Below are 15,910 nucleotides of genomic sequence, written 5' to 3'. Positions count from 1 at the left end.
CGTTTACCCCTCCATTTACCGACAGGAGGTCAGGGTAACGAGTGAAAAGGCGCGCGTGAGGGTAACCGGCACGTTTTATGGTGTCGTGATTGTAAATGCCGGACACCGAGCACTTACCTTTCGGTGCAATGGTTACCGCAAGCGGCATGCAATTCGCCCGTGCAGCGACGCGCCGGCGCTCGGCCCCTCGACTTAAACATTAAATGTTACGTCCTACGAGGAAATAACGCGAAGGTACGGCACGCGTCCGTACGTATATGTGCACGCGTAGGCGGTCGGATATCGGTACGACCTCGTATTCGTATCTCTTCTGCCTCCATGATCGATAACGCGTCTTGTCCCCCGCCGTCCTCGGACAGCGGCCGGATGGAGACGCGCACCACGCACTTTTCCTGCATCGCGAAATCTCTAAGAAAAAAAAAGGAAAAAAAAAAGAAATACATATATATAACTAGCGCAAACTAGCGCGAACTAGCCGCGCTGACGACTAGTCGTCGCCTCAAGCGAGCGGCGATTAAAGCTAGATAAGAAGTGCTCTTGAAAATTGGCCTAAAAAGCGAGTCGCTAAGCCGCGACCGCGACGATTGAAGTACGGCGCGTGCGCGAGCTCTGTCGACCGTCACAGATCGACCCTGAATTATTCTGGAACGGACGCCACGGGGTGATATTAAGAATTATCAATTTCAAGGGTGCACCTTGAACCGACTCGGGGATCGAGCATGGAGAAACGATTTTTATGTTCAGGGGTGAATGGGGGAGGGTTGGCAGAGTTTACGCAATCGCGGCCCCCTAAAAGCAAATGCGTACACTGATAAAATCCGCAGCAGCCCCAGTCGGTGCGAAATGGCTCTTGAGGGGGTTCTTTGATATGGGGGAGGTTTTTTGGAGTCACCCTCCGGCGGCATTTTGGACTGATTGGGCCGGGGTGTGAGGAACGGTTCATCGCTCGGCGGCATCTATTTTTCTCGGGCCCCTCTATCGGGCCCTTTTCCTCTCAAGGCTATTCTCTACGCAGCTTCGGAACTTGTCCTGTACAACGAGTCGCGTCTCTGCGCGACATGCGCGGTCGCCATGACGTCGAGGAGACTCGGACATGCTGGCCGAGCTCGTCGGTCCCTTTTCCGGCGAGGTGAGGCTAAATCTACCGACTATAGCTAGATAGATGGCGAGGATGTGGGAAAGTATGAGTCGTATAAGGTGCGCGGTGACACGTGGTCTAATCTTACGCCGTGAGGTAGGTCAAGGCAGTCCACGCTGCTCCTTAGCCATGGGAGTGGCGGGGCTGACGAGGGGCCACGTTTTAAGGTCCCCGAAAGGATCCATCGAGAACTCGAAGGGACCTCATCAAGACCTCGAGAGAGGACTCATCGAGACCTCGAAGAGGCCCCTCGTCCCGGGCCTAACGAGAACAACTCGTAGTTACCACCGCGTGTAGGAATTTAAGCGAGGGTAGCCGGACCCTCGATGACATATATTACTCTCGAGAGATGCAATCTGCACAAGGGATCCCGAAGGGAGGTCCTGAAATGGCGGAGGTCCAGCCACCCTGAGGGCGCGGCCATCCCTCGGCGAAGTCGGGATTCTCGGGAATTTTTGAGATTTGCATGAAAAGCGAGCTCGCATACCTCCCCCAGGATAATCGACGGGGAAGTTGGAGGAAAGGTAGAAAGTGGGACAGGAAATTCCCGGGGCTGCGGACCGAAGGGTTCCGACAACCCACCACCTGGGGCACGGATATGTACGCGACCCGGTGCAATGCAGTTCGCAGCCCCGGTGCAGTTACAAGATGATTGCCCGGTAATCGGACTCGGTTTATTGATAATCAACCGTGGGAGTGGCGCCTTTTACACCTCGGCAGTTGAAGGTGCATTCGAGGGCCTCTTTGGGAAGAAATAAAGTCGAGCCCTCCTCGTGGCCGCGCCCTTAGTCGACCCTAGCGTACTCTAAACGTATGTATCGTTCCCCGCGTGAGGCGATCGTCGATCTCCGCTCGCGCGATGCGAACCTTGCCCGATACTCGACTTTCTGGTAAAAAAGTCGAATCTCCGACACATAGATCGGCCTAAAAGAGGATTCACACGTAATGATAAATTCTTCCGATTAATCTGGGCGCACCGATCTGTGCAGATTTAACTGACGCGTGGACGATATAGAAGCACTCGATTTAACTGCACGGATTAAAAATCGGAAATTAGTTTGCTGTCCCTGGAATTTTTTTTTTTTTTTAATATTCAGAGGCTATCGAGCGATCGGGCGAGGTTCTCGCTCTACCGACAATCGTTTATTCGTAATTATCGAATCTGGCCATTTCGACGAGAGAGTCGAACCTGGCGATTGGGCGCGAGGGTGATTTTGCCCCCGTGGAGTAAGAGGCAAAGTGGTTGGTACTTTCGAGGGCACTTTTAGCACGACCCTGGAAGTGGAGAAATTATATAAGCCGGTATCTGTGAAAATGTATATTATAAAAGTATATAGAACGTGACGTCGTTCGTTCTCACTGAAACCCCTGACCACGGGTACCGATCACTGGCTGATCATTGAGCAGTCATTCTGGGGAGCATCCTTGTGGCTTGTGGGAAGAGAAAAAAAATCATTCTAATATGCTCCGAGGTCTTACTCCACAATTAGTCGGTGCCGATTCGCGCTCAGATACCTCTCGTCGAAAGTCGAACCCTCGACGTCCCGTTTTTTCTATACGCGCCGACTATTTTCTATACGATGACGTTCCGCGATGCCTATAGACTGGCCCTGGCCTAAGTATCTCCTGTCACATGTTCCTCGACTCGCGACATTCATTTCAATCCGTCTTATAATGATATCCGAGCCTAAAAGTGACGCGACCAGCCCTAGGTCCCTTTTCTCGCAGAGGTCGAGGTCGAGGTCCCGGAAAATCAAAGCTTGATTCACACGATCTCGTCCACCTAAAAAAAAAAAAAATGATAACTTTAATAAGCGGGCACATATGAACGAAAAGGGCTCGCCTAAGCTAATGGAATTGCTGCCGGGGGGGTGCACTGTTTCGCAGAGTTCCACTTTGCCGACTCTGAGCTCTGTCAATTTCGGTACCTATATAGCAACGAGTAACCGCGTAATGTATGGCCTGCGATACTTTCGGTGCTTATTTCGTAGTGATTAGTGTCGCGTAAGGGAGTTCTACGCGACGTGGAACCGTGAACTCGGAACTCGGGGACATTTTTTGCAGTTTGGTGAGCCCTCCACTCGACTCTCGCCCAGCGAGAAACGCGAGACCACTGGAGCTCTTCATTTTGGGTAAAGCTGGAGTACGAAGTAACCGCGAAATATCTGGCAAAGAAAGCTGAATCTAGAAAGAAGGCCCACCCACTTTCCCCCCATCGCTCGCGTATGACTTCACCGAACGGCATTCCTACCTTCTCCGCAAACCGATCGATCGATCGTCTACCTAGCCGTCCGCCCATCGGCCTACCTACCGTACAAACTCTCATTTCCGACAGGGGCAAGATGTGTGGAAATTCGTGTAAAACCTTAATACTGTGTCAAATAAAAATCTGTGGAAAGTACACCTTGTCTAGAGCCAACCGCTGGGATTCGATTCATCCTCCTAAAATTATTATATATAAAATAATAATATAATATATTATAATATAATAATATGTTAACATCCACGATCTCCTGAGTACCCTCGATGTCCCTAGGCCTTCTTCTCGAGAAGGGAAATCGCAAACGTGCGTACGTGTTCCCGCAATTGTCGGCACAAAGGTGGAGCCCGATGTACCTAGAAATCGGCCTCCTCCCTTCGAGCTTCTCGGAAGAACTTGCGTGTCCTATCTGCCTTTCGAGAGACGGCCGCTAACCACAGTTAATCGATGTTAATCGGCCTTAATGCATGCTAATCGAAAGCAAGCAGTTAACCGATACCACAGCCGAAAGCGTACCGCAGCCGTAACACTTTCGGCCCGCTAACGCGACCCCTTTTTAAGATGCGTGTAACGCAATGCACCTTAGCGGCTGCGTACCCGGCAATTGCAAGTTAATTGCTAGTCACTCGCGATTAACTTGATAAAATTAGAAAAACGGGGGAGCCCACGCACGCGGGGTGGATAGGAACGCGGAGGGCCGATTTTTTACGTCCCTCGCAAGATTCGCGACGTACGTCGTGATATCGGTAATATCGGTGGCTGTAATCACGGGCACTCGGAAAGTGACAAGAGATGGCAGCCGGTGTACTATCGTTCGCATCGTATGCACAGAACGATATCCCAGTCGTGCCTGAAACGAAACGAAACGAGCGCGCCTCGATTAGCGATCGTTACCGACAGTTACGCGTTCCGCTCGATTCCCGCGCCGGTAAATGTTGCCCTCCTTAAACCAGACGAGATTTCCGCGACCTTACCGGACATTTCTCTCGGTTGCCCGAGACGTCCCGGTGGACACATCCGGAGGAAAAACGCACCCCGTCGAGTTGTCACTTTTCGGCATTTTTCAATCGTCAAGGCTGATCGCATTAAAAATTCGACATGACCCGAAATCTGGATTATCCCTATCGTGGCGACCGCTGTTCCTCATTTTCATTAATTGTTGTAATAAATTTAAATGTTCCAGGTAAGGTCTTCGGCGCCTCGAAGAGGCTCGCGAGGAAGGAAGCGCGAGGTTAAGATATCTACTAGTAATTGTGGGTATTCGTCGAGTTAAGGATCTTCTCGGTCTCTAGATCGCCAAGCCCAACCCCTTCGGCTTCGTAACTCCGTATCACGAAATCCCAATTATCTCGATCGTTATAATCTGTCAATTAGGAGGCTGCAGCCAAGGCCGAAGTCACGCGCCCGGATGAGGCCGCGAGGAGGGAAGCGCGAGGTTAAGACGTCCGGCAATCGTTGCTGGCATTTCTCGAGATTTTAAACAAGTAGCTTCCGGTAGGTCCGAGAAGCGGTTCCTGGAGGGGGCCGTCGTTCCCACCGAGGGAGAAGAAGGCGAGACTCTTTCTCTATCTCGAGCTCTCCGGATTGCCCTGCGCCTCCGTTCGGAAAACTCGACTCGGCCCCGTCCCCCCGTTCTTCCCCGACTTCCGGAAGCTTTCATCCTCTTCCCCCCAAGGACCTCCATTACCCGCGTCGATCCCTGGACACCTGAAACCGGAAGGCGATTCGTAAGTCCCTAATCTTGCGTAATTCGCGGGTTAATCCTCCATGGCAAGCCCATCTACGCCTCACATGAGCGAGATGGAGGTTCACGCGCGAAGTGGAGGCGCGTCAACGGGGACGTAAGTACAAGCCGGTCCCCTTCGGCGTCGCGTCCTTGCACGCCACGTACGCCGGGTTCGCGAGCAGGGATATAAGTCGTCAATTGGCCTAATCGAGGAGCCTCGTCGCGACGTATCAACGCGCTGCGGCGACCTAGGGCTCGCCTCTCTCGGTGTCTCTCTCTCTGCCGCCCCCGCCGAGCCGGCCCTCCACCGAGGCCGGCTCTTCCGCCGGCGCGAAACCTAGCGGCGCGGAAAAGTGATCCCGAGGAACGCGAGAGAGCCGGGCCATTAGCTCCCAGCTAAGATTACCGGACGTCCGAATTAGCCGGGTCGCCTCGGCAGCGAGCGCCGTCCGGTCGTCGCCACTTCGGGGATCCGCGGGTCCTGGGCCGACAGGACGCGTCTCCTGCGTCGCGGGTCGGGTCGCGCGAGTTGCGTAACGCATACGAGGAGTAAACAAGAGAGCAGGAAGGAGAGACGCGCGCCTCGGTTAGGGAGCGCTCTCGCTCGGCGTTAACTCGCCGGGGCCGTCGGTGGGGCAGCCGCGGCGCGGCCCGGCGTGGGCGAAGACAATTGACTCGTCGTCGCGTCGCCGTGGAGGCCGCGTCACGTCCGGCCCGCCATCACCTCGCCGGCCGATCGGGAGACCGAGACTCCGCGCGTCCCCGTCAGGAAGACCGATGAGGGCCCTCGCGCCGGGCCTCGCCCTGGCCCTGCTCGTCCTGGGGCCCGCGCTCGCCTCGGCCGCCTCCGACGCCCCACCGGCGGGCCCCGAGCGCGCCGACCGCTGCCTCCTCGACACCGAGCCCGGGCCCTGCCGGCACTACGTGCACAAGTGGACCTTCGACAGGACCCAGGGCCGATGCCGCACCTTCGTCTACGGCGGCTGCGCCGGCAACGACAACCGATTCGACTCGGAGATCGAGTGCATGCACCGCTGCGTCGGTGGGCCCGATCGTAAGTCAGGGTGCACGGCGCAAGGGCCTCCAGGACCTCTCCTCAGCGCGTACTCGTGCACCTCTACGCACCCAGGGTGGACGTTATTTTCCTAGGGTGAACAATTCCAAACGACGTTGATAACTATGAAAGGCGATTTCGAGTTTCAACAATTATTCCCCGTGTGTTCCGTTTTCATTTATACTCGGTTCGACGGAATTTAACCCTTTACCTCCGGTAGAGTCGGACGGGGAGATGATCCTGTACGGATAGCTCGGTCGCGGAGTGGTAATATTTTATATGAATACGATATTAATTTGTCGCTTTGAATACGTGGGAATGTACGGAGCCACTATATTGGCGTTGTGTAATCAAAGGGTTAAGGGCGATTCGGAAGTAGCTTGAGACACCTTGTAAGAATTAAAGCTTTTCTTTGTTTATTAGTTCCTAAGACTAGCCGAGATTATAAGGATGGGTTCGTTGGATTTTTTTAGTCCTCTTTCATATTTATTATAGTCGGGAGACATCTAGAACGCGACGCGAGGGGCACGTGATTGCGTCGAGTGCTTTAATGGTGAAACGACATGTTTACCGTACGCGTCTTTGGTGTGCGGTCTGTTAGAATGTCCTGGAGAGATCCTGGACTTGTTTTTTTTCGGCTCACTGGGTCTTCCTTTCGCAGACACCCTACCTACCTACTTGATCACAAAGGGGAATGTTTTCGTCGCGACGAGTCCCAGTACGACAACCGGCGTCCCGACGACCAGCGTCGCCGCGACGGTGCCCACCTTCGTGCCGCCCGAGCCCACGAGGGCTCCGGTCCCCAGACACCAAAGAGGCAAGGTACGACCTGACAATTTTTTTTTTTAATACTAAAAAAATCATCGGCTCACCCTGATAACCCGGCGAGTGCGAAGTACTCGAAGATCTTATTCCAGCGAATCGACGGAACACCTGAAATCCAACACCGCGTAACGCGCTGAAAAGGATACTCCTCGTGTCCGACGCGGTTACGGTGTGCGCTTGGTTGCCACAGACCACGAGGGCCAGCGTGTTAACGAGATATAAATAACCGCGTTATCGTTCCCAGAGAGCGATGGAGTAACGATAATTAATGTGGTTTAAACGGTGGACCTCCGATTCCAGGAGCTGACCTTCATGGAGTCGGGCCACGAGAAGACCTTCATGTTCGCCCAGAGCAACACCTTCATCCAGCTCGACGGAAGCGTGATCAAGACCTTCCAGCTGAGGTAAGTCGCGGCGAGCGATGACTCGATGTCCCGACAACGTCCCGACGATCTCCCCCGGTTCCCGGTCAGACTGTGCCGGGAGATATCCTTCAAGTTCCGCACGAAGCTGCCCCACGGGCTGCTGGTCTACCACAGCGTGAAGGACAGACCGGAGGGCCTGGAGCCCTACGCCCTGTACGTCATCGTGGAGAAGGGCCAGCTGAAGGTGGTCCACGTCTTCGGCAAGCGGTCCACCAGCTTGACGGTCGGGGAGGGCCTCAACAGGGACGAGTGGCACGGGGTGCTCGTCAGGATCGACGTGCACGGGGCCAGACTGATCGCCAGGGTGGACGGCAAGCAGGAAGAGACCACCCTGGAGGTCCTGGAACGCACCACCAATTATGGGGTCTCCGAAGAGCTGGCCTCGGTAGTCCTCATCGGAGGTGAGAGGATTCCTGGCGGTGGAGAACGCCGAAAAGAGGAGATCAAAGGACTTAAACGGCGCGTTATCCCTGGTCTTCTTCAAGGTCTCAGCTCCGAGGAGCGGCTGCACGGCGTCAAGTACATCATCGAGTCCTTCGTGGGCTGCATCAGGGACATGGTCCTGAGCTCCGGCAAATCCGCCAGCGACCTTCTGCCGATTCGCCCCCTGATCGCGACCAAGCACGAGAACGTCAAGGAAGGGTGCATCGACAAGTAGGTCGCTCCTTTCGGGGAATCGACCTGGTCGGAAATCCTTCGCTGTATTTTTGTATCTCTTTCCTCTTACAGGTGCAAGACCCGGGAGAACCTCTGCTTCGTCGGGAGCCAGTGCGTCAACCATTACAACAGCTTGACCTGTGACTGCTTCGGGACCAAGTACGAAGGCGAGAGGTGCGACGTTTACAGTGAGTACTGGAAATCGTGGATAAAGGACCTGGATTCAAGGGTCGCTGAGCAATGGTGTCTCTTCTAGCTGCCACCATCCTCACCCTGAGGGGATCTTCGTACGTCTCGTTCCGGGTCTACGACTGGAAGGACCGGGTCCACTCTTCGGTTAACAGGATCAGCCTGGCCTTCAAGGTACGCGAGTCGATCATACGTCGATCATGAGTAACCACTGTTGACGTCCTCAGACAAGGTGGGACGACTCGGTGCTCTTCTACGCGTCCGGAGAGATCGACGGTACCGCGCACTACGTGGCCGCTTACATCCTGAATGGCTCGGTGCACGTGGAGCTCGACTTCGGGCACGAGTCGAAGGTCGGCGCGGTACTGGGCGACCACGTTACCTCGAATTATTGGAACAACCTGACGATCTTCCACAACGGGTCGCTGGTCTTCGTCAGTCTGAACGACGAGGTCAAGGTCCTCGAGGTACCCGGAGAGAACGACTACATGATCATCGACCCGGAGATCTACATCGGCGGCGGGCCCGAGCTCCACAAGCGGGAGGGTCTTCGCTCGCACAACAACTTCGCAGGTGACCGTGAACTAAGTGACGGAGAAAATAATTAGTGCCCTTGGAAAGAATAGAAGAGGCTCGAGTCATCCACGGTTCCTCCCTCAGGCTCCCTGAAGTACGTCTTCTTCAACGACAAGTCCATCATCTACGAGCTGAAGCGATCGAATCCAATGGTCCATTACATCGGAGTCCTGGAGCCGGAGTACTACGAGGCCGACGTCGAGGTCATCCCCATCACCTACCCCTTTGCTGGGAGCCACATTTGGTGGCCCATCAAGAGGAGCGACGAGCTGAAGCTCAACTTCGACTTCAAGAGTTCCAAACCGGTGGCCGTGATCGCCTCTGGAGACATCGTCGGAGAACGAGGCTTGGGATACTGGGAGGTACTCTTCGTCTTCCTCCACCCTGGCCAAGGACACGGTCTTCTTGTTCTTTTCTCTTCAGTTGCGGCTGGTCAACGACGAGATCCGGTTCCAGCTCATCCCCCTTCTGACGGAGAACGTCACCGTCTCAGCAGCCGTCAAATTCCCGCCGTACAACACCTCCTGGCATGCTGTCGAGCTCAACTACACGAGGGACGAGCTCAGCATCCTCGTGGACTACAGGAACAAGCAGAGCAAGTTCTTCGCCATGTCCTTCGAACTGGGCGACAGGGTCATCATTGGCAGTGGGAATGGGAACGCTGGTGAGCCCTGCGATTCTAATCAATGTGAACTTCTATACAGTAAAATCCTAGTTACCAGCAAGATGCTGCAATCCTTGGTCCACTCCTAACAGGACTGGTGGGCTGCATGAGGGACATTCGGGTCAACGAGGAAAGAGTCGAGCCTAGGTACGTCGTGAACACGGAGAGGGTGGTGGGCGAGGTGGCCCTTGACAACTGCCAGTTCGTCGATCCCTGCAAAAGGCCGAACACCTGTGAACACGGAGGCAAATGTTCGGTCAAGGAGGACCGCATCACCTGCGACTGTACCGACACCGGCTACATCGGGAAGAACTGCCATTTCGGTGAGGATTCGTCGTCCTTGGCGCCGGATCTCCATTTCTGTCGGACCCATTTAAAGAAGTTTTGGATCCTGCAGCTAGGTACCGGAAGACCTGCGAGGAGCTCGCCCTCCTGGGATACACCCAGGACGACGTCTACAGGATAGATATAGATGGGAACGGCAGGTTCCCTCCGGCCCTGGTAAAGTGTGAATTCGAGTCCATCGAAGACTCGACCAAGACCATCGTGGAGCATAATCTGCCCTCCCAGGTGGATGTCAGGTCCATCGCCGAGTCGGACTTCTCGTTCAGCATCACCTACCGACAGTTCACTGCAGAGATGCTCCAGGAGCTGATATCTCACTCGCTGTACTGCAGCCAGTACGTCAAGTACGACTGCTACAAGGCTCCCCTGGAGCTGCACAGCGCGACCTGGTTCGTCGGGTCCAAGGGATCCACCGTGGACTACATCGGGAACGTGAACCGAGGATCCTGTCCATGCGGAAGTAAGCTTAGCTTCATATATTTCAATTTTAAGTTAGGGAATTGTTTAATTGTCCTTGTCCTCCAGTGAACCGCACCTGCGTGAACCCTAATCTCAGCTGCAACTGCGACGTCTCTGCCGGGAAATGGCTCTCCGACGAGGGCTTCTACGAGAGTCCCGACTCTCTAGGTATCACGGGGATGGTGTTTCTGCAACAGAGGGACCTGGAGGAGGACGCTCAGGGTAGAGTGACCCTAGGGCCCCTGGAGTGTGTCGAAACCAGTAAGTAAGCTTCTTCAAGACCTCGTTGTTGGTCGTTCCTGAGTGACTCTCTGGATTTTCCCCAGACACGCAGAAGTACGTGGTCACCTTCACGACCTCGCAGTCCTACATCGAGGTCCCAGGATGGCGTAAAGGCGACATAGCCTTCAGCTTCCGAACCACCGGAGAAAAGGCGATCCTGCTGTACCAGCCGCCCATCAGAAGCAACTACCCTTCCTTCATGGTCGCCCTTACGTCCGATTATCGACTGACCTTCAACTTCACTCTCAATACAGGAACTGTTCGCGAGCTCGAGGTCAAAAGTCGGAGGAAACTCAATAACGGCGAGTGGCAGAAGATCTGGATAGACTACAACGATTACCACGTCCGCTTCATGATCAACACCGACTTCCAGATGGTCGACTTGCTGCCTGAAGAGGAGTTCGGACCGTTCGAAGGGTCCATGTTCATCGGAGGAGCGACGGCGTGAGCTAAACAATTATTCATTATTAATATCTCGATGAATCATATTGTTGAAAACGCTGAAACTGTTTTACCTTGCAGGGAACACCTAAAGACCTCCTCGGTTCGGCAAGGTCTTATCGGATGCTTCCGAGGACTAGTGGTGAACGGCGAGATCCTGGATATCCATAGCTACATGTCCGTTCATCTCTCGGAGATAATTAAGGACTGCAAACCTTCCTGCCAGCCGAACAAGTGTCAAAATGGAGCCAGATGCGTCGAGCTCTGGAGCAACTTCGAATGCGTCTGCGAAAACGAGTGGGCCCACGTGGGCACCTTCTGCGAGAACAGTAAAATACCGTTTTTTAAAGGACCGAAGTATTCCCTAACAGATATCATTCCTCTTATCTACCCATTATCCCCAGACATCAACGACAAGGCCCTCACCTTCACGACCCCGGAAGCCTTCCTGAAGAAGAACTACTTCGGGAACCGGCAGGACGAGGAGATGCTGCTCCTCAAAAGCGTGCTCGTGGAGAACATCCTGATCAACTTGAGAACCTACGACACGCAGTCGCTCATCCTCTACGCCAACGACCACTTGAACAACTTCGCCCACCTCTACATCTCCAATGGGACCAACATCGTGTACCTCTTCAACGCTGGGAACGAGATCCGCAACATCACGGTGAAATACCCCGGTGAGGGCATTCGTCCTTTTTCGAAGCAAGAATGGCACATCCTTGAACCCCTCGTGACCGATCTGCTCGACAGGTGCGAACACCGGCATCTCGGTGCAGATTGCGATCACTCGAGGTGACAATTCGACGACGTTGCACGTGAACGAGCACAACGTCACGTTGAACGCCAAGCCGGTGCCTTTGGATACATATTCAAACAAGCCGTGGGTCAATCCTGAGAAAGAGGTCCTGGCACCCCAGAGACCTCCTGCCCCGCCTACCGAGTACTTCCAGGCAAGGATTTGAGTGGATCCTTATTAAGTGAGGTCAAGATCGACGCGAATACCGTGACTACCCATCTTGCAGGTGAACTTGGGAGGTTTCGACCCTGCCAACCTGCTCCGGGTGGGTGTCGAAGGTCAGTCCACGCGAGGGTACGTCGGGTGTCTGAGGGGTCTCATGATCGGGGGCTACCTCGTCGACCTGGCAGGCTTGGCCAACGAGGCTTCCAACGAGGGCAACAAAGGAGTCTTGCCGAATTGCCAGATGAAGTGCGACGCAGTGCCCTGCAAGAACCTCGGCGTCTGCACCGAGGACTTCGGCAGGCAGGAATCCTCCTGCAACTGCGAGCTGACTTCCTACTTCGGAGACCACTGCGCCGATGGTAACTCCTTCCTTATGTCTTCTCCTCGGATTCCCCTGGGTCCTTGAATATTGAGCCAGGAAATCGCATATGTACTCGGTTCTCGATTCGTCTCTTCAGAAAAGGGAGCAGACTTCAGCGGAGAGAGCGTGCTCCAAAGGGAGTTCCAGCTCGACGGGGAGGTGACCCAGGTCAAGGTTCAGCTGGCTTTCTCGACCAACGACCTGCGACAGAGGACTGCTGCGCTGCTTCTTCTGCGCACCGAGGCCAGGTAAGCTGGACCTAAAGATGGGCATTCGCTAAAAAATTAGACAGGGGTCCTTACCCTTTTAGGAGGAGCTACTACCTCCTGGTGGCGCTCACGTCGGAGGGCCAGTTGATCTTCGAGGAGGACAGAGAGGGCTCGTCATACGGCGTTCGGCTGAACGACAGGAACTTCTCGAACGGAGCCAGACACAGCGTGTATTACGTCCGCGAGAATAGCACCGCCACTTTGCTGGTAGGTAAAGGGTACCTTTTTTATGGCTCTCCTTGTCTCTTACCTCCTCATCGAATCCAATTACTTCCAGATCGACAGAGAACCGGTGCAGCTGCTACCTATCCCTATGTTGAGCCTGGTCGACGACGTTGACGAAGAAGAGGACGAAAAGGACGACGTCGAGACCGACGAGGCACCAAGCTCGACGGAGATCCAGCTGGGAGGACTGAACACCACCGACCCCAGATTTGCGGCCTACAAGGGGTACACCGGGTGCTTGAGCAGTGAGGGCCATTCTCTACCACCCTCTTAAAAAATGACATCCAAGGTAACCTACCCAGGGTACGGAATTCCTTCAGCTTCTTTTTATTCCCATCAGACGTGGTGGTGTCCATAAACGGAGGCGCTGGGATGAAACCTCTGGAGGAGTACATGCTCTTCACCAAGAAGGGTAGCGAGACGGTCAGAGTGACCACCCCGGCAGGGGTGCGGAGTGCCCAGTGTGCCGTCTTTCACGCCCAGCCTCGGGGCTTGGACCCTCCTAGAAACGATAGCGTGGTAAGTACACCTTACGAATACCTCCATCAGGGTCCAGCTTGGAACCAGAAGAGAAGAGAATAGTTGCCGAAGAAAGTGATGTTCCAAAGGTTCTGTTCGTTTACTTTCATCTACCTCGTCCTAGGGTCGTGATCGAGCTTGGGTGGAGGACCCTCCCGAGAGGATAGCCTACACCTCGAGGTACTCGGACGCAACCGAAGAAGAGCAAGGTGCAGGCACGTACATCTTCGTGGGGCTCTGCTGCGTCTTCGTGGGGGCGATCCTGGGCTGCGTCTACGAGGTTTGGCGCAGCTCGAGGAAGGAAACCAGCAGTTCGTCCTCCCAGAGGTGGCAATCGACCGGGGGCTTCGAAGAGGCCCCTCCGCCGACGGGGCAGACGCCCCTGAAGAGCGTGGCCTTCAAAGGCGTCGTCGCGGTCGCCCCGGCGTCGCCGACCTCTCCGACCTCCGCAACCTTGGAAGAGGACAAGAGGCCTAATGGTACTGCCCTGCCGCAACCTTTGAAGATCCCTGGCAAGGACTACAAGTCCGGCGTGGAGCTCGGCAAATCCTCGGAACTACCGCTCGAGAAGAGAGTGCACCTGAAATGTATGGTTTCGTTAGATTTATTAATTACATTCATTCGTTAGACATTTTACCTGTAATTACCTTGTAACTCGTTTCTCGCCGTTTGACTCAGCAGCTGATGACGAGTCGGAGAAGGAGGAGCTCCTCGGGATGGACACTGGCCTCATTCCCAAGATCCCGAAGACGAGTCCATTTGTAAAGATTTACCTGGTCTTCTCTCTCGGCGTGCTGAAACTGCTTGTCGCCTGTGTTTGCGGAGCTTGCAGAATTTAGTCCATAGTCGTGTCAAAGGCTAAGCATCGCCCCTAAGGATATGCTTTCTATTTTCTTTTATTGCTTCTTCGTGCATGACCGCCAGTGAAACAAGATACATGAAGAGAACCGTCTTGCTCTTTCCTCGCAAGACGGACACCTGCATCTAAACATTCACTGCAAAAGAGAGAACGAATTAATTTCTACTTTCCCTAGCTATCTCACTTCTCTTCTGCCATTCCCACCCAATTTCTTGTCTTTTCTTCTCGTTCCGTTCCTTCGTCGCTTTTCAGCCCATGGAGGACCTAAGAGAAGAGCCCGAACTGGAGAAGTTTGAGGAGGAAGAAGAAGACGAGGAAGAGGAAGAGGAGGAGGAAGAGGTCGATGAAGACGAAGCGGACGATGAAGAGGACGAAGAAGAAGAGGAAACTAGATTTATCGGTAGCTCCTGCGTCCTCGCAGAGCCAAGGAGGGTAAGAGAAAGGTAGAGAAAACTCGCGATCGAGTCGCTGCAATTTGCGATGGCGGGGTACGCGACGTTGAAGAGTCCCTTCGTGGACAAAGGTGAAAAGAGCTGACGGGGGAAAGTACGTCTTAAGGAGAGTTTGATTCACAGGTGAGCCAGTCCAAAGACTGGACGGATCCCGCCATCACCGCCCTCGACGCCCTCGACGCCGCCAGGGACGACGCCTCGTCTTCCGACGTCGACGCCAAACCCGAAGCTCCTTTGACCTCCGAGGCCCGGCCCTAATTCTTAGAGGTTCGTTTTAACATGCCTCGAAAGACCTTAACCGGGAACGCTGATCTAAATCCGAAAACCGCGTTCCCCATGACAGACGTCGAATCGCTTCACGGTCGAAAGGTAAAGGGCCGTACCTCGAGGCCCAACGACGTACAAAGAGATAAGTAGCACTAATCTAGTGAGTAGACATGTGTAATTAAAAAAAAAAATCGCAGTTAAAAGTTGTCGGGAAGCGGGCGAATTTGTGCCGCTTTTCGCTGCCGTTGCTTCCGCCGCCGCAGCCGCAGACGCCTCCGTAGCTGCCGAAGCCAACTCGTTCCCTCTAGGACGTAGCTCCTCTTGTGCAAGAATTAGCGGTTTTAGATGCTGGGTTGAACTCGTTGAACTCATCCCAATGCTTTGGTGCGCAGGTGGACAGAGGCGAGATGGCCGGACAGAGACTGTGCCCGGAGCTACTGGAGAACCCGGTAGGTCAGTACAAAATACTCGTAGGGCGAGATCGCTCGTCGAAGTGCACTCATGTTGATATCTTTAATTGTCCAGGCATCGCGACGTCGATCTTCTTTTTTCCTGGCCGTCGACGACCCTTTGGTGATCCCGTGACCTGTCTTGGGTGTCGGAGGCTGTACATGAACAGATGCGCGTCTTCCCAGGAGTCGAACCTCTCCCTTGACTGATGGAGCGCCTTTGCGCTACCGGATCTGCAGGCATGAGTTACCGATGGACACCCTGAAAGCGTTAATGTAGTTACGGATGGTGATGTTCCAGCATTATTGCTTAATTATTATGATTTACTTACCGATGCTCGGAGATGGCGTAGGTCGAGCAATGGACGTTCCCTCGACGAGGCTATTCATGAAATTGTTGAACAAGGACCGCTACTCGAAGCGCGCTCGTACAATAAACGTGGATGCGGATATTGATCTTCCAAGATTGACTCTTCATTTGCTCCAATTGCCACTCCCGTCAGT

At 54.2% G+C, this 15,910-nt stretch overlaps 1 protein-coding gene across 10 annotated transcripts; it reads left to right on the top strand.

The window, feature by feature from the left end:
* Positions 1-5,822: 5,822 nt before the first annotated feature.
* On the top strand, positions 5,823-15,870 carry LOC105702087 (neurexin-3a). Of its 10 annotated transcripts, XM_023432819.1 has the most exons (29): positions 5,823-6,178; positions 6,840-7,000; positions 7,304-7,407; positions 7,477-7,829; positions 7,914-8,082; positions 8,158-8,273; positions 8,342-8,448; positions 8,502-8,847; positions 8,935-9,212; positions 9,274-9,514; positions 9,607-9,837; positions 9,912-10,015; positions 10,085-10,319; positions 10,385-10,579; positions 10,645-11,044; positions 11,123-11,370; positions 11,446-11,721; positions 11,795-11,994; positions 12,067-12,364; positions 12,464-12,614; positions 12,659-12,842; positions 12,913-13,105; positions 13,201-13,379; positions 13,504-13,966; positions 14,058-14,140; positions 14,491-14,670; positions 14,814-14,957; positions 15,350-15,410; positions 15,483-15,560. In XM_023432819.1, exons 1-27 carry the CDS (start codon positions 5,902-5,904, stop codon positions 14,946-14,948), a joined length of 5,907 nt encoding a protein of 1,968 aa, XP_023288587.1. In that variant the 5' UTR covers positions 5,823-5,901; the 3' UTR covers positions 14,949-14,957; positions 15,350-15,410; positions 15,483-15,560. The 10 variants fall into 10 exon arrangements, with proteins under 10 accessions (XP_023288587.1, XP_023288583.1, XP_023288586.1 ...); XM_023432815.1 differs by having other exon boundaries at positions 9,912-10,319; positions 15,350-15,406; positions 15,483-15,564; XM_023432818.1 differs by having other exon boundaries at positions 9,912-10,319; positions 12,677-12,842; positions 14,061-14,140.
* Positions 15,871-15,910: the final 40 nt, after the last annotated feature.

This window comes from Orussus abietinus, unplaced genomic scaffold, assembly GCF_000612105.2.
Source record: "Orussus abietinus isolate OABI.00-Male unplaced genomic scaffold, Oabi_2.0 scaffold22, whole genome shotgun sequence".
NCBI lineage: Eukaryota > Metazoa > Arthropoda > Insecta > Hymenoptera > Orussidae > Orussus > Orussus abietinus.
Note: the sequence above shows the minus strand (reverse complement) of the source record. Positions and strands in the feature narration are given on the sequence as shown.